Consider the following 25,532-nt stretch of genomic DNA (forward strand, 5'->3'; position numbering starts at 1 on the left):
GGACTATGTTAGATAACTATAGTGAACAATCGTAAATAACTATAGTGGACAATCTTAAATAACTATAGTGGACAATGTTAGATAACTATAGTGAACAATCTTAAATAACTATAGTGGACAATATTAGATAACTATAGTGGACAATGTTAGATAACTATGGTGGACAATGTTAGATAATTAGATAACTATAGTGGACAATCTTAAATAACTATAGTGGACAATGTTAGATAATTAGATAACTATAGTGGACAATGTTAGATAACTATAGTGGACAATGTTAGATAACTATGGTGGACAATGTTAGATAACTATGGTGGACAATGTTAGATAATTAGATAACTATAGTGGACAATATTAGATAACTATAGTGGACAATGTTAAATAACTATAGTGGACAATGTTAGATAATTAGATAACTATAGTGGACAATATTAGATAACTATAGTGGACAATATTAGATAATTAGATAACTATAGTGGACAATGTTAGATAACTATAGTGGACAATGTTAAATAACTATAGTGGACAACGTTAGATAACTATAGTGGACAATGTTAGGTAACGATAGTGGACAATATTAGATAACTATAGTGAACAATCTTAAATAACTATAGTGGACAATGTTAGATAACTATAGTGGACAATGTTAGATAACTATAGTGGACAATGTTAGATAACTATAGTGGACAATGCTAAAAGGTTAAAATATAACATGCAAGTGCAAAATTCCCAATTATTTAGGTGAGTTAACTTGTTTGTTTCAGTGATATATGTAAAGCGAGATACTTAAAACCTACTAGATAAGAGATAAGGTGTTACATTTGAGGGCGTAGTGATCGCTGGTGAATCACGTAATATTTGGGCGGTTCGTTTAAAATCAAGGTACTCATACGTAATTATAGTAGCATGTAATTACATATTTACAATTCTCTCTTTCCTCTCAACACATAATTAAATTATAATTCAAAATTCACACACAGATAAATTATACGTCGTGATAATGTGTCATTTATAAAGACTGAATGGAAACCTGTGCATGACAGTTAGGTCACGCTGAAAAATATTGTTTATTTCATTTACACCTATTACTCGGTTGTAAATTAGTTTTAATTCAGCTACTCTCTAAACCCTTCGATTCCCCTCGACGGACTTAGCACACAGCCCGATGTGGCTTTGCCACAACAAAACACACCCACTCTTAACCCCTCCGGTTAAATACAGTCTGTAGTAGACATGTTCACAACAGTAAAATACAGTCTGTAGTAGACATGTTCACAACAGTAAAATACAGTCTGTAGTAGACATGTTCACAACAGTAAAATACAGTCTGTAGTAGACATGTTCACAACAGTAAAATACAGTCTGTAGTAGACATGTTCACAACAGTAAAATACAGTCTGTAGTAGACATGTTCACAACAGTAAAATACAGTCTGTAGTAGACATGTTCACAACAGTAAAATACAGTTTGTAGTAGACATGTTCACAACAGTAAAATACAGTTTGTAGTAGACATGTTTACAACAGTAAAATACAGTTTGTAGTAGACATGTTCACAACAGTATAATACAGTTTGTAGTAGACATCTTCACAACAGTAAAATACAGTTTGTAATAGACATGTTCACAACAGTAAAATACAGTTTGTAGTAGACATGTTCACAACAGTAAAATACAGTTTGTAATAGACATGTTCACAACAGTAAAATACAGTTTGTAGTAGACATGTTCACAACAGTAAAATACAGTTTGTAATAGACATGTTCACAACAGTAAAATACAGTTTGTAGTAGACATCTTCACAACAGTAAAATACAGTTTGTAATAGACATCTTCACAACAGTAAAATACAGTTTGTAGTAGACATCTTCACAACAGTAAAATACAGTTTGTAATAGACATCTTCACAACAGTAAAATACAGTTTGTAGTAGACATGTTCACAACAGTAAAATAGAGTTTGTAATAGACATGTTCACAACAGTAAAATACAGTTTGTAGTAGACATCTTCACAACAGTAAAATACAGTTTGTAGTAGACATGTTCACAACAGTAAAATACAGTTTGTAATAGACATGTTCACAACAGTAAAATACAGTTTGTAGTAGACATGTTCACAACAGTAAAATACAGTTTGTAATAGACATCTTCACAACAGTAAAATACATTCTGTAATAGACATGTTCACAACAGTAAAATACAGTTTGTAGTAGACATGTTCACAACAGTAAAATACAGTTTGTAGTAGACATCTTCACAACAGTAAAATACAGTTTGTAGTAGACATGTTCACAACAGTAAAATACAGTTTGTATTAGACACCTTCACAACTTTAAAGATTAAATTACTTATCTATTGATCGACGGTCCTGTTTTCTAATATTTGAATATATAATATATTTTGTAATATATAAATATCTTTTCATTGTTATTTTGTTCGACCACATTTAGTGACCGAAGTCAAGGTCATGCTTTCAGCCAATAGGCTTTGTTCTTTTTATAAATAAAACAAGAACAGTAGCTTTAGACAATTTACCTGTCAGAAGGAGAATTCCTGTCGTATATTCTGAGCGTAATTTAGAAGGCGCTAACACGATATGTCCAGTTTTTTCTTGCATAAAATTTTTCATCCGACACACTTTGATCGATGTTAACCCAGAGACGTTGGCCAAAGCGAACTGTTGCGCAGAGAGGAGTGTCTGTCGGTCTGACCGCATACCCGCCGGGAGCTCCGGTGTGCATACCATGCTATCGAATAGAACTTTACAATTACCTTGGGTGAGGCACAAATTTACTGTCACATTAATTAGATTACAAGTCATAACTCATAAAACATCCTAAAGAAAACCTCTAATCATATAGCTATAATATAGGTTTCCAGTGAGAACTAGAGATCCGTGTGGGAAAGTTCATAAAACTACAAGAACCGTGAGAAAAAAAAAAATGTTTGAATTACAGCTGTCCGAACGGTAGATAGAAACCTGAATGCATAACAACAAAAGGCTGTTACGTTTCAGTTTAAAATGTAAATTATAGCCGGGTTATTACAGAAAATCGTAAATGATCTCACGTGCCCGTTGTGTTGAAAAATGTCAAAATAGTTTAACCGATCGTATTTCATACTGTTTTTAGGGTAAAATAAACATTCAACGCTCAGTTACAAATTCGTTTTGAATTTCACACGTGTCGTTTCTCAACTTAGTTTATAAACAATTGAGAATGTTTCTTGACACTGTCGAAAGATGGCACTGGTTATGGTGACTCAATATGCAAAATGACAGAGGGCAGTGACACATGTTTTAAAGAAAGTTAATTATGTTCTTCAGGGAAACCTTTCGGTTGTCTTGTTTTATTTAGTTGTTTTTATTCAAGTTACTGTGCTGTCTGAATTAAAAGTTCTCTTTCTGTCATACGTATATTTATGGAGTTATAAAATCACTCATTGTGTAGTCTGGAGGTATATTTATGATGATATAGAACCAGTCAGTGTAATCTGAAGGAATATTCATGATGGTATATAACCAGTTACTGTGTAATTTGAAGGTATTTTTATGATGGTATAGAACCAGTCACTGTACAATCTGAAGGAATATTTATGGTGGCACAGAACCAGTCACTGTGTTAGTCTTATGAATATTTACGGTGGTACAGAACCAGTCACTGTGTTTGTCTTATGAATCTTTATGGTGGTAGAGAACCAGTCACTGTTTTAGTCTTATGAATATTTATGGTGGTACAGAACCAGTCACTGTGTTAGTTTTATGAATACTTATGGTAATACAGAACCAGTTACTGTGTTAGTTTTATGAATATTTATGGTGGTACAGAACCAGTCACTGTGTTAGTGTTATGAATATTTATTGTAGTGCAGAACCGTTCGGCCAATGTGTGAAATTCCTGTACTCTAACACTGAAGTCACTAAAACTCTGTGAAATATAAACTATAAATAATGCAGTTCATTTAACAGAACCAAGAATACTAAACAAATATGATGGTAAATGTAAAAACTAACACCTGTTAGAAACAACAAAACTAATAAGTTTTAACAACTCCAATTTGGAGAGAAAGAATATTCAATAAAATTGGTTAAATTAGTAAAACTTTGAAGGTGGCTTCTGGTAAGAAAAGCTTTTAAAAATCTTGTGTGTGTGTGTGTGTGTGTGTTTCTTTTGATTCTTTACATCAAAACTTCATGAGTATTTATTACTCAAGGAGAAGGAGCGAAAACTATTTGGAGTATTTAAATATCTGGAGTATTTAAGCGGGCGAGTCATTTCACCATTACCAAGTCGTCTTTCTCTTGGCACTAATTACAGGCTGAGGATGGCTACCATACCACGAAATAAATGAGCTTTGTCCAGAGTCCGATTCAGACTGTTTTGAATCGGCGTTGGCTCCGTCCAGTCATGGAGAAAACTTGAACCACGCGATTCGAAACTTCAAAAAGTCAAGCTTCTGCAGATGAGATAAGTTGTTTTTGATTTGTTGAAAGACTTCTTGTCCGTGTGCAAGATAGGTAGATACAATAATCTCCTTTCATTAGAGCTAAAGAAGAGAGGTTATTTTGAAATAGATTTTTATTTTCAGCTGGGTGAAACTTGTGGTATCCATTTGGCACCCTATGTGCCATGTTACTCTCATCTGGTAACAATGAAAAAAACACACCTAACATTTAGTCATTAAGTTAATCTGAATATCTTTGTTCAAGTTCGTAAAAACTGATTCCAAATAAATTAAGGAACTCATAACTTAAGTTGAAAAAAACGGAAATTCTCTGGGGAAAATAAGTTATGCATTTATTTTGATTTAATTTTCATAAGCTGTGAACATATTTGTGTACCTAACCACAAGGTGTCGCGTCACCTTCTAGTGTGTCGTGTGAAATATCTCTAATCAGAATTATTTTATTTAGTCATGTGGCATGATTATTATTTTTTTTTCATTTTGATTAAGTTCTAACATTTCGTTTATTATATGTACACCACACTCGTACATTTAACCATTAGAAAATAAATAAATCTTTACTACAATAAAACAAACAGTGGACTCATGTTGTAGAGTACGTTGCTGTTTTCCAGAAATCAAAATGAATGTTGGGTCCGGCATGGCCAAGTGTGTTAAGGCGTGAGACTCGTAATCTGAGGGTCGCTGGTTCGCATCCCCGTCGCGCCAAACATGCTCACCCTTTCAGCCATGAGGGCATTATAATGTGACGGTCAATCCCACTATTCGCTAGTAAAAGAGTAGCCCAAGAGTTGGCGGTGGGTGGCGATGACTAGCTGCCTTCCCTCTAGTCTTACACTACTAGATTAGGGACGGCTAGCACAGATAGCCCTCGAATAGCTTTGTGCGAAATTAAAAACAAACAAAATGAATGCTATGTGTTCAATATATCTTCACAAGGATCGTTTGTGACTATGTCATAAATTCAGAGTTAAAAACATTGTTCATGATTACGTGATAAATACGGGGTTAAAAAGATTGTTTAGGATTACATAATAAATACGGGGTTTAAAAACTGTTCATGTTTGCGTCATAAATAGGGGTTAAAAAGATTATTTATGATTATGGGATAAATCCAGCGTTAAAAAGATTTTTCATGATTGTGTGATAAATACGGGGTTGAAAACATTGTTCATAATTACGTAATAAATCCAGGGTTAAAATCATCGTTCGTGGTTACGTCATAAATCCAGAGTTAAAATATTGTTTACAACTATGTGATAAGTTAGAAGGCACAGAATACTTAAGACATGACTAAAAAGATTCAACGTTTGTTTTCCCTTGTCAGCATAACAGGTGAAGGGCAGATTAAGATGTGAGATCACAGATCAATATGGAACAATGTGATGATACATGGATCACTCATATTTTAAGATACCGGGAAGAAAAGGATAGAACATTTGTAGTTGTTACTTCTGGGAGTACCTCCACTAGTGTTCACATTATTTTAGTATTTATTACTTCTACATATGGATCAGAATGTTTGTTTGTCTTTTAATTTCCCGCAAAGCTACACGAAGACTATCTGCGCTAGCCGTTCCCAATTTAGCAGCGTAAGACTAGAGGGAAGTTATCACCACCCATCGCCAACTCTTGGACTACTCTTTAACAACGAATAGTGGGAGTAATTGTGACATTGTAATGTCTTCACAACTGAAAGGGCGAGCATGTTTGGTGTGACAGAGTTTCGAACCCACCACCCTCAGATTACGACTCGAGCGCCGTTATCACCTGGCTATACCGGACGGCATGAGAGTGTATTTCGTACCATGTTTATGTTTTATTCATCTGGCGGGATGCAATGCCAATATTTAACGTTCATAATGAGAAACTGTGAACTTCCTAAACGAAATATATATAAATATAAATATAAACTTCACTAGAGCGGTTCATAAACACTACGTAAAGTTGTGTTTTAAATTATCATCACGTCGACAGTACTTCACGTGGGCGTTCACTTTTCTTGTGCTTCATATTTAAATGTTATGCGTAATTGGTCAAAACAAATTATGTAGACCTCTCCTATTGGTGTACTAAGGGTTTCACCTACTTATCAGATACGAAATTCTGTCAAAGATCAGAGAAGTTGTGCCCTCATTAGCGGGGTGTTTATGATCCTCTAACACACTATGCAACATGTACGGAGAGTCCCCTAACGGCCGATTTAAACATTTTATTACCGTAATAATTAAAATACAGTTTTTTCTACAAGTTTTATAATTCTCTCGTTAATTTTGTTCAGCGCTGCGAACCACGTGACTGTGATGGTATTAAAATAAAAAAAATACATGAAGTATGATACTCTGAATAAATTAATTATACACTATTAAAAAATGACTACCACCAGGTGGCAGTTTTGTAGTACAGAGCCACACAATAGGCTGGTTATCTGCACTAAGTACATGGTGGTGGGAGATTTGAATCCCGTATTTTAGTGTTGTAAGTCCTTAAACTTACCGTTCATCTATCAAGAGACACCAGGTAGAGATAACAATGTTTATTTTTCACCATACATCTGTTTTCTATTATTGTTGTTTTTTACCTTAAATAGGTTTGTTTTTTGTTGTTCTTTTTTAATTTCGCGCAAAGCTACTCGAGGGCTATCTGCGCTAGCCGTCCCTAATTTAGCAGTTTAAGACTAGAGGGAAGGCAGCTAGCTAGTCATCACCACCCACCGTCAACTCTTGGGTTACTCTTTTACCAACGAATAGTGGGATTGATCGTATCTTTATAACGCCCCCACAGCTTGGGAGGGCGAGCATGTTTGGTGCGACCGGGATTCGAATCCGCGACCTTCAGATTATGAGTCGCACGTCTTGACCCACCTGGCCATGCCGGGCCATTCCTTGAATAGGAGACAGTAAAAAACAAACAAAAATACTGCATTATTTTAATGAAACTAAAACAAAAAGAGTCCTACCAATGCTTGGTTTTCGTCGTTTATTTTTACGCAGAAACGGGTTATCATAATAAAGTATCCTATGAACGATATAAAATATATATAGAACAGTATGGTTACAAACGCTACAACATTCAATCACCACTTATGTCAGTTTAAATGGGTGCTATGAATCAGTGATTTTAAGTGAACTGGGTGCTATTCATAGATGATTTTAAGCATGTGCTATTCATCGGTAAGTTGAAATAGATGCTATTCGTCAATAATTTTAAGTAAACTCGAGTGCTGTTCATAAATAAATGTAAATTAGTGCTATTAATTTCTGAAGAAATTTCAATCTTACTTAAAGTCAAACTTGGATGGTGTTATTACATCTGTCTTGTTGGTTGTACTCTTCAAAAATATATATGTATTTTTACATCAACATTTCATATGTCTGCGTGTAGGTACGTAGATAGATGATGGTAATGTAACATGAAGTTAACGTGATTCTGACTGTATTTGCATATGTAACCAATTAACACAAATTAAACAACTGATTTTATTCGGTTATTTTGTCTCTCGATTCTTTCTACTTGTAATTACATAGAAGTTTTGTTTGTTTTTTTTAATTTCAAGCATAGCTTGTTTGTTTGTTTGTTTGTTTTGAATTTCGCGCAAAGCTACTCGAGGGCTATCTGTGCTAGCCGCCCCTAATTTAGCAGTGTAAGACTAGAGGGAAGGCAGCTAGTCATCACCACCCACAGCCATCTCTTGGGCTACTCTTTTACCAATGAATAGTGGGGTTGACTGTGATATTTATAACGCCCCCCACGGTTGAAAGGGCGAGCATGTTTGGTGCGACCGGGATTCGAATCTGCGACCCTAGAATTACTAGTCGAACGCCTTAACCTACCTGGCCATGCCGGGCTCATAGAAGATAAACCACTCATTATAGTATACGTAAATTTTATGCTACGTATATGAGATTTAGTCTGTATTATTAACAGCAACTTTATTTTACGGTTTTCAGTCTCAGGCTATAAGAGATTCCGATTCAGTCTTCTAAACTCCTAGAGGGGTTTCGAACCTCAAATTAATGACGAATACTAGAAACAAAAATTTTACACACTTCACACGTGAAGAGACAAAGGGGACGTCTGCCTAGTTCGTAGAAGTACGCATAGTTTCTTGTCGGTAGGACAATTGTGCCTTGTAAGGGATGGTACACAAAATTTCTCAAGATGTTCTGTTTCGTAGAATATTTGGTTCTGTAACCAGCACGTTAAGTTCATACTTCGAAACTAAGTGTATAGTTTAATTGGTAGTTTCCATAGTGTCCACAAGCTCATCCTTGGAAAGCAGCGAAACCCTATTGTATTCAAGGATTTAATGTTTTACAATTTATTAAGGTTTTGGCATGGCATGTGGCCGCACCGATTAAAGCCCATTGTTTGCAGGCACATCCGGGGCCGGCCACAAATAGACCGTCACTGCGAGCCTTATTAAAATGCAAGCGAGGGTGCAGTACCGATCTATCACGGAGACGCTGGCACCCAACCCTAGGGTTTGTTTAATTCCCCGCAGGCTCATCTGACCTGGGGAGAAGCTAGGTCTCAGCTAACCTAGAGTTATCGACAAAGAACCATGTAACAATTTTTATGAATTCACTCCAAACCATAAAGTTATCAAACATGACTTTCAGTTTAACTGCAGGCTAAAAACACGTATGTAATTTGCGTCGATGCTATCAAACTTACGTGTAAATAAGCATTTTAAATAAGATGGTTATAATCACGCATGTGTAAAAAGATTTACAAATAACACGCCGAAAGTTGTTTTCGTGTGTAATTTTAAAACTTGAACTCACTCGCCACGATGACCAACTCTTCTTATAAATAAATTTTTCGAAGAACATTATGTTTAGCAGCTAGGGAACTGTCAATAGTTACTAATAGTGCAGCATGCTTAACAAACATATTATAATACTGCGTTTCAATCATAAAGGTATATAAGTCTTACTGTAGGTGCATGAAACCTGATAGACGTACATATATATCGGTCCTAGTGAAGATAAACAGAACCTGTTAAAGAGACATCAGTTCTACAAAATCACATAATGACGTGATGAACATACGTCGAACTTAATAAAGCGACATCAGTTTTTATCAAGATATACTGGCCCTGACTACAAATAATCTCATTCAAACTCTTGATACATACTTACATACAAGCGAGTGTTTCTGAGTAATCCACACAAATATTGTGTTAAAGCTGTTCTATGACAGTTGCTGGTTTCATTTTAATTCTTTTAGTTATATGTTTTAAAGAGGTGACTAGATACAAGCAATAACTAACTTTTCTGATTCTGTCATGTTTAATTCTAGTTCAATTTAACACTGTAAAACATATGTATAGTTTGTCAATTTAACACTGTAAAACATATGTATAGTTTGTTCCATCGCGTGTTTCACTTTCATATAATTTATAGTGTTCTATTTTTCATTTTAATACAATTTGTACTGTTGTCTGTTTCGTTTTGATACAATTTGTACTGTTGTCTGTTTCGTTTTGATACAAGTTGTACTGTTGTCTGTTTCGTTTTGATACAATTTGTACTGTTGTCTGTCTCGTTTTGATACAAGTTGTACTGTTGTCTGTTTCGTTTTGATACAAGTTGTACTGTTGTCTGTTTCGTTTTGATACAATTTGTATTGTTGTCTGTTTCGTTTTGATATAATTTGTATTGTTGTCTGTTTCTTTTTGATATAATTTGTATTGTTGTCTGTTTCTTTTTGATACAATTTGTACAGTTGTCTATTTCGTTTTGATACAATTTGTACTGTTGTCTGTTTCGTTTTGATACAATTTGTACTGTTGTCTGTTTCGTTTTGATACAAGTTGTACTGTTGTTTGTTTCGTTTTGATACAATTTGTACTGTTGTCTGTTTCGTTTTGATACAAGTTGTACTGTTGTCTGTTTCGTTTTGATACAAGTTGTACTGTTGTCTGTTTCGTTTTGATACAAGTTGTACTGTTGTCTGTTTCGTTTTGATACAATTTGTACTGTTGTCTGTTTCGTTTTGATACAATTTGTACTGTTGTCTGTTTCGTTTTGATACAAGTTGTACTGTTGTCTGTTTCGTTTTGATACAAGTTGTATTGTTGTCTGTTTCGTTTTGATACAAGTTGTACTGTTGTCTGTTTTGTTTTGATACAATTTGTACTGTTGTCTGTTTCGTTTTGATACAAGTTGTACTGTTGTCTGTTTCGTTTTGATATAATTTGTATTGTTGTCTGTTTCGTTTTGATATAATTTGTATTGTTGTCTGTTTCTTTTTGATACAATTTGTACTGTTGTCTGTTTCGTTTTGATACAATTTGTACTGTTGTCTGTTTCGTTTTGATACAATTTGTATTGTTGTCTGTTTTTTTTGATATAATTTGTATTGTTGTCTGTTTCTTTTTGATACAATTTGTACAGTTGTCTATTTCGTTTTGATATAATTTGTACTGTTGTCTGTTTCGTTTTGATATAATTTGTACAATTGTCTGTTTCGTTTTGATACAATTTGTATTGTTGTCTGTTTCGTTTTGATATAATTGGTACTGTTGTCTGTTTCGTTTTGATACAATTTGTATTGTTGTCTGTTTCTTTTTGATACAATTTGTACTGTTGTCTGTTTCTTTTTGATATAATTTGTATTGTTGTCTATTTCGTTTTGATACAATTTGTATTGTTGTCTGTTTCTTTTTGATACAATTTGTACTGTTGTCTGTTTCGTTTTGATACAATTTGTATTGTTGTCTGTCTCGTTTTGATACAAGTTGTACTGTTGTCTGTTTCGTTTTGATACAAGTTGTATTGTTGTCTGTTTCTTTTTGATATAATTTGTATTGTTGTCTGTTTCTTTTTGATACAATTTGTACTGTTGTCTGTTTCGTTTTGATATAATTTGTATTCTTGTCTGTTTCGTTTTGATATAATTTGTACAATTGTCTGTTTCGTTTTGATACAATTTGTATTGTTGTCTGTTTCGTTTTGATACAATTTGTATTGTTGTCTGTTTCGTTTTGATATAATTGGTATTGTTGTCTGTTTCTTTTTGATACAATTTGTACTGTTGTCTGTTTCGTTTTGATACAATTTGTATTGTTGTCTGTTTCGTTTTGATACAAGTTGTACTGTTGTCTGTTTCGTTTTGATACAAGTTGTACTGTTGTCTGTTTCGTTTTGATACAAGTTGTATTGTTGTCTGTTTCGTTTTGATACAAGTTGTACTGTTGTCTGTTTTGTTTTGATACAATTTGTACTGTTGTCTGTTTCTTTTTGATACAATTTGTACTGTTGTCTGTTTCGTTTTGATACAATTTGTACTGTTGTCTGTTTCGTTTTGATACAATTTGTATTGTTGTCTGTTTTTTTTGATATAATTTGTATTGTTGTCTGTTTCTTTTTGATACAATTTGTACAGTTGTCTATTTCGTTTTGATATAATTTGTACTGTTGTCTGTTTCGTTTTGATATAATTTGTACAATTGTCTGTTTCGTTTTGATACAATTTGTATTGTTGTCTGTTTCGTTTTGATATAATTGGTACTGTTGTCTGTTTCGTTTTGATACAATTTGTATTGTTGTCTGTTTCTTTTTGATACAATTTGTACTGTTGTCTGTTTCTTTTTGATATAATTTGTATTGTTGTCTATTTCGTTTTGATACAATTTGTATTGTTGTCTGTTTCTTTTTGATACAATTTGTACTGTTGTCTGTTTCGTTTTGATACAATTTGTATTGTTGTCTGTCTCGTTTTGATACAAGTTGTACTGTTGTCTGTTTCGTTTTGATACAAGTTGTATTGTTGTCTGTTTCTTTTTGATATACTTTGTATTGTTGTCTGTTTCTTTTTGATACAATTTGTACTGTTGTCTGTTTCGTTTTGATATAATTTGTATTCTTGTCTGTTTCGTTTTGATATAATTTGTATTCTTGTCTGTTTCGTTTTGATACAATTTGTATTGTTGTCTGTTTCGTTTTGATATAATTGGTATTGTTGTCTATTTCTTTTTGATACAATTTGTACTGTTGTCTGTTTCGTTTTGATACAACTTGTACTGTTGTCTGTTTCGTTTTGATACAAGTTGTACTGTTGTCTGTTTCGTTTTGATACAAGTTGTACTGTTGTCTGTTTCTTTTTGATACAATTTGTGCTGTTGTCTGTTTCTTTTTGATATAATTTGTATTGTTGTCTATTTCGTTTTGATACAATTTGTACTGTTGTCTGTTTCGTTTTGATACAAGTTGTACTGTTGTCTGTTTCGTTTTGATACAAGTTGTACTGTTGTCTGTTTCGTTTCGATACAAGTTGTATTGTTGTCTGTTTCTTTTTGTTACAATTTGTACAGTTGTCTATTTCGTTTTGATACAATTTGTATTGTTGTCTGTTTCGTTTTGATACAATTTGTACAGTTGTCTATTTCGTTTTGATACAATTTGTATTGTTGTCTGTTTCTTTTTGATACAATTTGTACAGTTGTCTATTTCGTTTTGATACAATTTGTGTCCAAATCTTTCATTGTAGTAGTCTGAGAATTGACGATAGGTTATGTGGGCTACTTAACTGCCTTTTTCTTGTGTATTATTGTAGTTCAATAATAATGATAGCTAACACAAAGAGCCCTTATTTAGCTTTTAGCGAACCTCTAAAACATAAAAACACAGTTGCAACCACTACTTTAAGGCTAATGTTAAACATATAAGTACACAGAGTAGCGATTTCTGAAAATACAAAACATTCTCATAAATAAACGTGTAAGAAGTGCGCCGACACAATCGAGCTACGTTCGTCTTGTATTACGCGTATTAAAATAATTCCAACTTTAAGTCTTAGTGCTATAACACAACTGTACCTTAAACTGTTTACTCAACTAGTGTTCTTGTAACTTCCTTACCAGGCTCAGCGACCACATCTGTCATTAGGCTCTCATCTTTAATTCTGGGTTCTTAAAACTTAAGTCGGAGCTGTATTATTTCAGAATATTTGTGTATTATTTCAGTATATTTCTGTATTATTTCAAACCGTATAGTAGAGAATTAGTGACGATTTATTTGAATTACTGAAAACAGAACACACAGTTTGACAGATTACAGCGATATTAAATTGGTATATATCACTGGACACACTAGGGGCTTCAGCCTCTTTCTTTCAGTCCGTGATGCTGTGGTCTCTGGAAAGAGACGTATGTCAGAACGACTCATTTTACCTAATTGCCTTATATCCAGTATTTACATCAGTTATTCTTTCGAGACAATTTATTTGTAGTTTTACAAATACACTAGTATAACGACCTCGGCATGGCCAGGTGGGTTAAGGCACTCGACTCGTAATCCGAGGGTCGCGGGTTCGAATTCCCGTCACACCAAACATGTTCGCCCTTTCAGCCGTGGGAGCGTTATAATGTGATAGTCAATGCCACTATTCGTTGGCGAAAGATAGCCCAAGAGTTGGCGGTGGCTTGTGATGACTAGCTGTTTTCCCTCTAGTCTTACACTGCTAAATTAGGGACGGCTAGCGCAGATAGCTCTCGTGCAGCTTTGTGCGAAATTCAAGACAAACAAACAAACACCAGTATAACGTGCTAAATGTACGTGTAGAGTTTGTGACACAAACTTCGTAGTAACCGTTATTTGCATAATTTGTAGTTTCCATTGGCAAGGAAGGAAACAGTCTGGCAAAAGGGAAAGGAGAAAAGAAAATGATTTGCCTTTAAGGAAAGGTTTCATTGGGTAAAATTGATGTTAAGATAACGAAATGTTTTGAATAACTAATTCGCCATTGTTTTCTGGGTGAATTCACATTTTCTAATATATATGAACGCAAATAAATTTACTTGTCATAACCACCATCAATTAATTAATACTGTTTGTGGCTTAATGTTATAAGCGGGAACAAAAATGTAGGTTGTTGGCTGGTTTTTATGTATTAATATGCACATTGGGTTATATGGGTTCAAAACCCGATTTTTAGTGTTGTAAGCACGTACATTTATCGCTGAACCATTAAGAGAAATGTTCGTATGTTCTGTTCGAAACCCGTTGTCTTAGTGTACTCTGTAGTTCGTCAAGTTTATCAATAAACAGCTGGTAATGACAGACAACAATGTTTTCTAGAAAACTTTAATTCTGTGACGTCATCAGATATGTAAGTTGCTATGACAACCAGATAAAACTCAGGAAAGAGATTCTCATGTTTTTCTGGATACGAATCGGATGTCTTTATACAGTGTTAAAATTACAGTAATGAAGTGCTGCCCTCTAGTGTTATGTAGCCCGTTCATTCAAATTCAAGATTGAAATTAAAGAATCAAACTGAATAGAGACACGAGCTGTGACATGGCTGATATCCATAATGATTGGAGGTGTAGCTAGTTACTCATAATTGGTTAAGTGTAGAAATATGTCATTGATTTATAGACGTGTAACAGATATAAAGTTTTCATCTATAGCTAGATATATGTTGTTAATATGTCCTAGATATATGTTATAACAAGCATATGTTGTTAATATGTACAAGATATATGTTATAACAATCATGTTGTTAATATGTACTAGATATATGTTATAACAATCATGCTGTTAATATGTACTAGATATATGTTATAACAATCATGTTGTTAATATGTACTAGATATATGTTATAACAATCATATGTTGTTAATATGTACTATATATGTGTTATAACAAGCATATGTTGTTAATATGTACTAGATATATGTTATAACAAGCATATGTTCTTAATATGTACTAGATATATGTTATAACAAGCATATGTTGTTAATATGTACTAGATATATGTTATAACAAGCATATGTTGTTAATATATACAAGATATATGTTATAACAAGCATATGTTCTTAATATGTACTAGATATATGTTATAAAAAGCATATGTTGTTAATATGTACTAGATATCTGTTATAACAAGCATATGTTCTTAATATGTACTAGATATATGTTATAACAAGTATATGTTCTTAATATGTACTAGATGTATGTTATAACAATCATATGTTGTTAAAATGTACTAGATATATGTTATAACAATAATATCTTGTTTTATATGTAATATATATATGTTATAACAATCATATGTTGTTAATATATACCTAGATATATGTTATAACAATCATGTTGTTAATATGTACTAGATATATGTTACAACAATCATGTTGTTAATATGTACTAGATATATGTTATAACAAGCATATGTTGTTTATATGTACTAGATATATGTTATAACAATCATGTTGTTAATATGTACTAGATATATGTTATAACAAGTATATGTTGTTAATATGTACTAGATATATGTTATAACAATAATATCTTGTTTATATGTACTAGATATATGTTATAACAATCATATGTTGTTAATATATACCTAGATATATGTTATAACAATCATGTTGTTAATATGTACTAGATATATGTTACAACAATCATGTTGTTAATATGTACTAGATATATGTTATAACAAGCATATGTTGTTTATATGTACTAGATATATGTTATAACAATCATGTTGTTAATATGTACTAGATATATGTTATAACAATCATATGTTGTTAATATGTACTAGATATATGTTATAACAATAATATCTTGTTTATATGTACTAGATATATGTTATAACAATCATGTTGTTTATACGTACTAGATATATGTTATAACAAGTATATGTTTTAATGTGTACTATTCATATGTTATAACTGATAGCTAGATAAACATTAACTTCACTGATAATGACACAAGGTGGATTACACATTAACTTCACTGATAGTGACACAGGTGGATTACACATGAACTTCACTGATAGTGACACAAGGTGGATTACACATTAACTCCACTGATAGTGACACAAGGTGGATTACACATTAAATTCACTGATAGTGACACAACGTGGATTACACATTAACTTCACTGATAGTGACACATGGTGAACTTCACATTAACTTCACTGATAGTGACACAAGGTGTATCGCACATTAACTTCATGGGTTGAGCAGAACATCATGGTGTGTAATTAACGCTGAGGGTTCGATTTTGTGCCCCCTATGTTAAAGATATTTTGCTGTGGCCCCTATGGTTAAGGGTTCTTTGCCGTGGCCCCAAAGGTTTCGAAAACCCCTTCCTTTATTTTAGTTAAGATTTTGACAAATTCTACAACTATTTAGAGACCACTCATTGTCCCTTAATCTAATGCCGTGACACGCGCGCCGTCACGTCATCCACGTGAAAACAGCGAAAAATTGTTACATGCAGCAGGAGTGCCACTTCAGATGGTTGTATAGTTCTAGAGCCGACATCCGTCTCAGGTTTAGGTTTTCCCTAGGGTTACTTGATGCTTTTAATGTATGCTATTAGGTTCAGCTTCACTAACCTACTTCAATAGCACAGTATAAACTTCATCCAGTAGGTTCAGCTTCACTAACCTACTTCAATAACACAGTATAAACTTCATCCAGTAGGTTCAGCTTCACTAACCTACTTCAATAACACAGTATAAACTTCATCCAGTAGGTTCAGCTTCACTAACCTACTTCAATAACAAAGTATAAACTTCATCCAGTAGGTTCAGCTTCACTAACCTACTTCAATAACACAGTATAAACTTCATCCAGTAGGTTCAGCTTCACTAACCTACTTCAATAACACAGTATAAACTTCATCCAGTAGGTTCAGCTTACTAACCTACTTCAATAACACAGTATAAACTTCATCCAGTAGGTTCAGCTTCACTAACCTACTTCAATAACACAGTATAAACTTCATCCAGTAGGTTCAGCTTCACTAACCTACTTCAATAACACAGTATAAACTTCATCCAGTAGGTTCAGCTTCACTAACCTACTTCAATAACACAGTATAAACTTCATCCAGTAGGTTCAGCTTCACTAACCTACTTCAATAACACAGTATAAACTTCATCCAGTAGGTTCAGCTTCACTAACCTACTTCAATAACACAGTATAAACTTCATCCAGTGGGTTCAGCTTCACTAACCTACTTCAATAACACAGTATAAACTTCATCCAGTGGGTTCAGCTTCACTAACCTACTTCAATAACACAGTATAAACTTCATCCAGTGGGTTCAGCTTCACTAACCTATTTCAATAACACAGTATAAACTTCATCCAGTAGGTTCAGCTTCACTAACCTACTTCAATAACACAGTATAAACTTCATCCAGTAGGTTCAGCTTCACTAACCTACTTCAATAACACAGTATAAACTTCATCCAGTAGGTTCAGCTTCACTAACCTACTTCAATAACACAGTATAAACTTCATCCAGTAGGTTCAGCTTCACTAACCTACTTCAATATACACAGTATAAACTTCATCCAGTAGGTTCAGCTTCACTAACCTACTTCAATAACACAGTATAAACTTCATCCAGTAGGTTCAGCTTCACTAACCTACTTCAATAACACAGTATAAACTTCATCCAGTAGGTTCAGCTTCACTAACCTACTTCAATAACAAAGTATAAACTTCATCCAGTAGGTTCAGCTTCACTAACCTACTTCAATAACACAGTATAAACTTCATCCAGTAGGTTCAGCTTCACTAACCTACTTCAATAACACAGTATAAACTTCATCCAGTAGGTTCAGCTTCACTAACCTACTTCAATAACACAGTATAAACTTCATCCAGTAGGTTCAGCTTACTAACCTACTTCAATAACACAGTATAAACTTTATTCAGTAGGTTCAGCTTCACTAACCTACTTCAATAACACAGTATAAACTTCATCCATTTAGGTTCAGCTTCACTAACCTACTTCAAGAACACAGTATAAACTTCATCCTGTAGGTTCAGCTTCACTAACCTACTTCAATAACACAGTATAAACTTCATCCAGTAGGTTCAGCTTCACTAACCTACACTAACCTACATCAATAACACAGTATAAACTTCATCCAGTAGGTTCCGCTTCACAATATATTTCTCAAAATCAGTCATTTTGGTTTCTGAAATAAATATTTACAGGTTTTTGTCTGGACAGGACTACAGTTATAGGATGTATTTCTTTGAAATAGTAATTTGTGGTTTATAAAATAAATATTTACAGATTTTTATATGGGCAGGACTACAGCACCTCACTAGTACAGAGGTAAGCCTCCGCATTTTCAACGCTAAAATCAGGCGTACGATTCCACTCGCTCTCACACGGGACTAAAGTCGTAGCGTGCATTTCTTTAAAAAAATGTAATTTGTGGTTTCTAAGATATATATTTCCAGATTCTATGTTATGTTACCTCAAAAATAATTGCTCGATTCACCTTACGTATTAATTGAGCAGATTAAATAACATTCGATAGCAGCGTTTTTTGTTTTTTTTTCGGTTTTGTTATCCAATAGATGTAAATGTTTTTTTTCATATTGGGTTCAAAGAAAGAGGGATTCCCGTTTAAAGTTTAAGAACCGTGGGTATGAATGAACTCTGGTTTTCAGCCTATTTAGGCTTGAGAAGTGAAAAAAAACAACAAAGCAGGCTGTCGGTCTTTGTTCTTAACAGGAGTAAAGTTCGGGAGTATTGGGAGAAGAGTAATCCAACCCTGGATCTACACATGGCTGACAGCGAATGTGCTGTACACTCAGTTCTATCGTAACCGGACTCTATCTATTCTTCGTACACGAATTGAAAGCCCTCAGCTCTGACCTAGAAATCTGAGTCGCGACTAAAGAATTTCGTGTCCCGTCTACTGAACAGTTCTTAAACCTGGGTCCTAGTCTTCTAGGTTTGACCTTATGAGATGTATGTTTACCTTTGTTCGTAAAAAGCATTGACCGAGCTCCGAACGAATTAAGTAAGAAACATCTTTTTATTTTATTGCTACAAGGAATATAATAAAAAAAAATAGTTTATCTACCACGTTAAATAAGTTTTTCTTTTGCTTGGAATAATGACCAGATTATGGAATTTTTAACCTCCTGTGTTTAAAACAGGTTTATAAAAAATTATATGTACAACAAAATGTTCAGTATGTGTGTTTTTATTACAGCAAAGCCGCATCAAGCTATCTGCCGAACCTGGTTTTAGCGTTGTAAATCCGTACACTTACCGCTGTACAAATGTTCAATCTAAATATATTATCCTTCACGTTAGTTTAGATTTTTATCGTATATATTTTTGATAGTTGGTATTATTCACATGTGAATATTATTCTATAACAAAATGAACTTACACCTGGAAATAAATACTTTTACGATAAGACTAAAATATTAGATGTACCAGCTGAGAAATTACACCCTTGAATGGTTTCTTTTTTATATTTCTATATTTGCATTTTCGATCACATGACTGACCATCGGATGCTTGATGTTCGTAATAACGAACCAAAAACGTGACCGATATAATTTTATAACTGATTTTGTTTAACTGAAAAGTTACACATTAATCATTCTTTAATTGTTTAGTTTAACGAGCTGTATTTTCGCTCTACTGCCCTAAGAACAGAAGCGTGATTTAATCTGTCCCGTTATTCAACGCAGGTCAGATTACCTCTTGTTGTTTAGGTTTTTGGCAAACGCCTCATTTCACATGTAACTGGTTTGGTCCAAAGCTTGGTTATATCAGCTGAGCAGGAGTTATTCCAAATAAACCTTTATTTTTCATTAGCAAAACAGATAAAATAATCCGAAAGAGGAACTCTGATAATTCAATGTCAGGGAACTTCGCTCATTTATCTTGTAACTGACTCACACTAAGAACAAAATGGTTAGATATAAAACCAGTTCACTCACAACTTACAAATAACTATCTTAAAGTAAGTTGAACTTCCGTTTTAACCCGTTGGTCCGGTCTCATGGCTTGTATTTTCTGGTTATAAAATATTTTTTTTTTGGAAGAAAAGAACAAGATAGAGAGACAATAATGATAAAGGAAACTTCTCACAGATTTCTTCTCCACTGTAAATAAGAAATATCTGTCTTTCGTTTGTCGTCAAAGTTTTTCTTTCGTTCACAGCTCATTAGACTCCAAATTGACGAGGCTGTCTATTTCTTCCCCTAACAATGGTTTACTATATACTGAAAGTAGCATAACATCAAACCAACCATGAATGTTACGTCATAAGTAGTTTATACTACGTAATATTGTCAACGCTGAAAGCTGACCTGACTTCACCCTAATTCAGCTTTAAAAAATACAAACTATTGAAAGAATAAGAAAGCGTTTGTTTTTTTGGATTTCGCACAAAGCTACTCGAGGGCTATCTGCACTAGCCGTCCCTAATTTAGTAGTGTAAGACTAGAAGGAAGGCAGCTAGTCATCACCACCCACCGCCAACTCTTGGGCTACTCTTTTACCAACGAATAGTGGGATTGACCGAAACATTATAACGCCCACACGGCTGAAAGAGCAGCATGTTTGGCTCGATGGGGATGAATAAGAAAGCAAATGTAAGCGTTTTGTAATAATCATTATAGCACAAACTGACTTGAGATTAAACCCCGATATGGACCTTTTAGGCCTAATATTAAAATATTTTCATCCATTGTTTTTAATTCAACAAGCAAAATTCCGGATATTTCAAGTTGGCTTGTTACATCGTAAGCACTCGTAATCTAAGGGTCGTGGGTTTAAATCCCCGTTGTACCAAACATGCTCGCCCTTTCAGCCGTGAGGGCGTTATAATGGTACGATAAATCCCACTATTCGTTGGTAAAAGAGTAACCCAAGAGTTGGCGGTGGGTGGTGATGACTAGCTGCCTTCCCTCTAGTCTTAAACTGCTAAATTAGGGACGGCTAGCGCAGATAGCCCTCGAGTAGCATTGCGATAAATTTTATAAAACAAACAAACAAAACAAAACATCATAGGTGATTCTTCAATAATACAACTGGCATGGCCGAGCGCGTAAGGCGTGCGACTCGTAATCCGAGGGTTGCGGGTTCGCGCCCGAGTCGCGCCAAACATGCTCGTCCTCCCAACCGTGGGGGCGTTATAATGTAACGGTCAATCCCACTTTTCGTTGGTAAAAGAGTAGCCCAAGAGTTGGCGGCGGGTGGTGATGACTAGCTGCCTTCCCTCTAGTCTTACACTGCTAAATTAGGGACGGCTAGCACAGATAGCCCTCGAGTAGCTTTGTGCGAAATTCCACAAAAAACAAAAAAAACAAACAAAAATCAATAATACAACGCTTTAAAATATGATAATGTGTTTATCGAAAAAATAGGTTGTGTTTGCACAAATGAAAATAAACCGACTTGATGGTTGAACGTTGTTTTGTTTACAACCAATATTTGAACGTTGTCAGATATGAAAATTTTTAGAAACTGAGTTATGAAATACCGAAAAGAGAAATCAGATTAAAAACGTTTTGGATAATATTTTAAGAGGGCCACAAGTACCTTTAAAACAATTGTTTATTTTTTTGTAATTTAAACTACACAACTGGCTGTGTGTGCTCTACCCACCACGGGTATCAAAACACGGGTTTTTGCGTTGTAAATCTGCAAACACGCCACTGGAGAGAGCCTTAAAACTGAACGTAGGATTCTTAGACTAAATGAACCATACATAAAAAAAAAATTCGTCATAATGCTGAATTCATAAGTAAAGAGCAAAACTCTAAGTGATTCACGTGACCTCTGATTCTCCGAGCATCCCTGTTAGGTTAACACACCTGTTTGAATTGAACGACAGGGTGCGCGGTAAATCCAATCTAGATAACAATGCGTCACAATGCTGGTACTGCTTGTTGTTCACGTCACGTAAGCCGACCTGCTGACCACACCGGCGTCATGCTGCGTTCTTCAAGGGAAGCAACTTCGGTTTCATCATTTCGTGACTTGAAAACACACACACACAAACAAGCAGTTTTTGACGAGAGACAGCATAAAAATAAAACGTAAGATAAGATTGAGTTCCTCCACAAAACTTCGTTGACTAAGCCTCATATTTTAGGTCAATGAGTAAGATTTAGAAACCCTAATCTTTTCTCTATTGTACATTGCGACTGACTGCCACAATAAGGGTGGAGAACACTATGTACCCAACGACTGAACACACTGTTAGAAGTCAGAGCGTGATAATCTCAGTTCTCTTCTTTTTTTTTCTTCTGACTGAATGAATTCCCGAGGTGTTTTCTGCTCAGAGAGTTAATCCTGTTATATTCTGACGGATATGGAGGGGCAGGTGGTACCCTTAACGTGTCTGAATGTATTCTCTATGAGTCTCTCTTCTGACAAGGGCTACACTTTACAGCGTGTTTTGTTGTTTTTATAAGAAACGAATCTTATAAAGTTCATAAAAATAAGTTCATGTGTTAACGATAGCGTGTCGTGTTATAAAACAAAAACAGTCCTATCTCTGTTTACATGACAATCCTACTAATATTTGTTAATGAGATGTGTGATCCTACTAATATATGTTAATGAGATGTGTGACACCATTAATATATGTTAATGAGATATGCGATCTCATTAGTGTATGATAATGATATATATATATATATACGATCAAACCAACTATGTTCGTAAGATATATGATTATGGTAGTGTATGTCAGTGAGATGTCTGATCCTACTAATATATGTTAATGAGATGTGTGATCCTACTGATATATATTAATGAGATGTGTGATCCTACTAATATATGTTAATGAGATGTGTGACACCATTAATATATGTTAATGAGATATGCGATCTCATTAGTGTATGATAATGATATATATATATACGATCAAACCAACTATGTTCGTAAGATATATGATTATGCTAGTGTATGTCAGTGAGATGTCTGATCCTACTAATATATGTTAATGAGATGTGTGATCCTACTAATATATGTTAATGAGATGTGTGATCCTACTGATATATATTAATGAGATGTGTGATCCTACTGATATATGTTAATGAGATGTGTGACACCATTAATATATGTTAATGAGTAGCACGTGGTTTTACTACGTATTTCATCATGAAATAAACCCATATAACCATTACGTTTGTTTAACTGTCAAGTTTTGATCATTAGATAAACAGTTTCCAATTGAATTGATCACACTTCTTGAGTCTCCATACCAAGTAATTTACATTTTGTTTGTTTGTTTGAATTTCGCGCAAAGCTACTCGAGGGCTATCTGCGCTACCCGTCCCTAACTTAGCAGTGTAAGACTAGAGAGAAGGCAGCTAGTCATCACCATCCACCGCCAACTCTTGGGCTACTCTTTTACCAACGAATAGTGGGATGGACCGTCACGTTATAACGTCCCCACGGCTGAAAGGCGAGCATGTTTGGTGCAATCGGAATTCTAACTGGCGACCCTCAGATTACGAGTCGAACGCCTTAACCCACCTGGCCTTGCTGGACCAGTTTACATTCACTTAACCCTAACAGACGAGCTGTTCCGTGAATTAACATTTGAGAGAAGTCTTAACAGCTAAATGAACTTAAACTTTCCATTGATCATTTACTATGACTCCTGTTCAATATATCTCGGTGTTTCAGCGATAGCAGTAAGAGACTTGTTAAAATTCGGGCTAGATCCATATTGTGTAACTTTACGTTCAATTAACTGTGAACCATCTGTACTGTACCAACCACGGGTAGCGAAACCAGTTTCTAAGGTCGCAAGGCCCCATATTTGCCACTAGAGAGAAATTAAAACCTATTCGAGTGATAACTAAATGTCCGGCCCGGCATGGCCAAGCGTGTTAACGCGTGCGACTCGTAATCCGAGGGTCGTGGGTTCGCATCCCCGTCGCGCTAAACATGCTCGCCCTTTCAGCCGTGGTTGTGGTATAATGTGACAATCAATCCCATTATTTGTTTGTGAAAAAGTAACCCAATAATTGGTGGTGGATGGTGATGACTAGCTGCCTTCCATCTAGTCTTACAATACTAAATTATGGACGGCTAGCGCAGATAGCCCTCGAGTAGCTTTGCGCAAAATTCAAGAAACAAACAAACCAAATGTGTGTTGTTGTTTTTTTTTGTCAGTAGTGGTTAACAAAATGTCATAATTTATGTGTAGTAATATTCCTTATGTTATAAATACAAAATTAATAAATTACATTTTAAAATATGTCTTAAACTAAAAAAAAATTATTTACCCCATAAATATTTGGTTCTCGAAAGTAGGTCCAAATGAGTCGACAAAAAAAAAAACAGTGAAGTGAGATGGAAATCCATTACGGATACAAAAACCAACAAAGAGACATCTTCCCATCTACCAAGTGATAACAGTTCTGGGCTATGTTACAATTTACAGTGTTTCAGAAACTTGATCGTGTCAACCGCCGGGTGTCAGCTGCCAACTGATCAAAATACACGTTTAATAAAATAATAAAAAAAAGAGAAACTAAAAACCGGGTTGTGTGGTTTAAACAGACGATTTGCGGGATGTAAGCGGTTTCAGCTTCGAGGGAAGTTTTACGTCGTACCGGAACGAAATATTACCAGTTACGAATTTCACGATCTATGAGCGAAATCAGCTGCACGTTTAAGATATGCGAGTGCCAGAACAGACCTACTGAAAAAATTACACAACACTACCCGAAAAAAAAAAAATTCAAAAACAAAAATAAGAAATACAAAATGGTGTCAGAACAGAAGTGAAATAATAAATCACTCCCTTAACTGTTTCGAATGGATAATATTTTCCATACTGTCGAGATATTTGACAGAGATAATAAAAATGATGACCTCTCTTCACGTGCTCTTTTTAAATTATGACGAAATTACCAGTATTTCATCACATATTTAGTTTATTCATTCCAGCACGTGTTTCGTAACTCTTTCAAAAATACTCCATTCGGGTTACAGAATCTCCATCAAATGTTGACATGCACGTGCTCAAAGGTTCTCTCGTATGTTAACCGTAAATCTACACCAATTATTCCTCGCGCTTATCATGACCTTCAAAGTGTTTGGATGACCGAAGACCAAAATTTGACCAGTTCTCTGTAGATGTACATTAAGCAGATCACTATAATTAATGTAATTCCTATTTCTATCATCAAGTTAAATTATGTAAATTTAGATATTTTGTTACTGATCACTCAGTTAACATTATTAACCATTAAGTTGTGTGTACACTACATGGTCAACATTATTAACTATTAAGTTGTGTGTACAATACCT

The 25,532-nt window shown here is 34.5% G+C and overlaps 1 protein-coding gene across 1 annotated transcript in view; it reads right to left on the reverse strand.

Annotated features, from left to right (window-relative positions):
* The window catches only part of LOC143243123 (uncharacterized), a 30,489-nt gene extending 5,762 nt beyond the window's left edge, over window positions 1-24,727 (reverse strand). The window contains exons 1-2 of the mRNA XM_076486899.1: window positions 24,503-24,727; window positions 2,534-2,745 (exon numbers count right to left, since the gene is read on the reverse strand). Of these exons, the coding sequence (XP_076343014.1) occupies window positions 2,534-2,745; window positions 24,503-24,618 (328 nt within the window). The 5' untranslated portion in view covers window positions 24,619-24,727. The remainder of the gene's footprint in view (window positions 1-2,533; window positions 2,746-24,502) is intronic.
* Window positions 24,728-25,532: the final 805 nt, after the last annotated feature.

This window comes from Tachypleus tridentatus, unplaced genomic scaffold (assembly GCF_004210375.1).
Source record: "Tachypleus tridentatus isolate NWPU-2018 unplaced genomic scaffold, ASM421037v1 Hic_cluster_2, whole genome shotgun sequence".
Classification (NCBI taxonomy): Eukaryota; Metazoa; Arthropoda; class Merostomata; order Xiphosura; family Limulidae; genus Tachypleus; species Tachypleus tridentatus.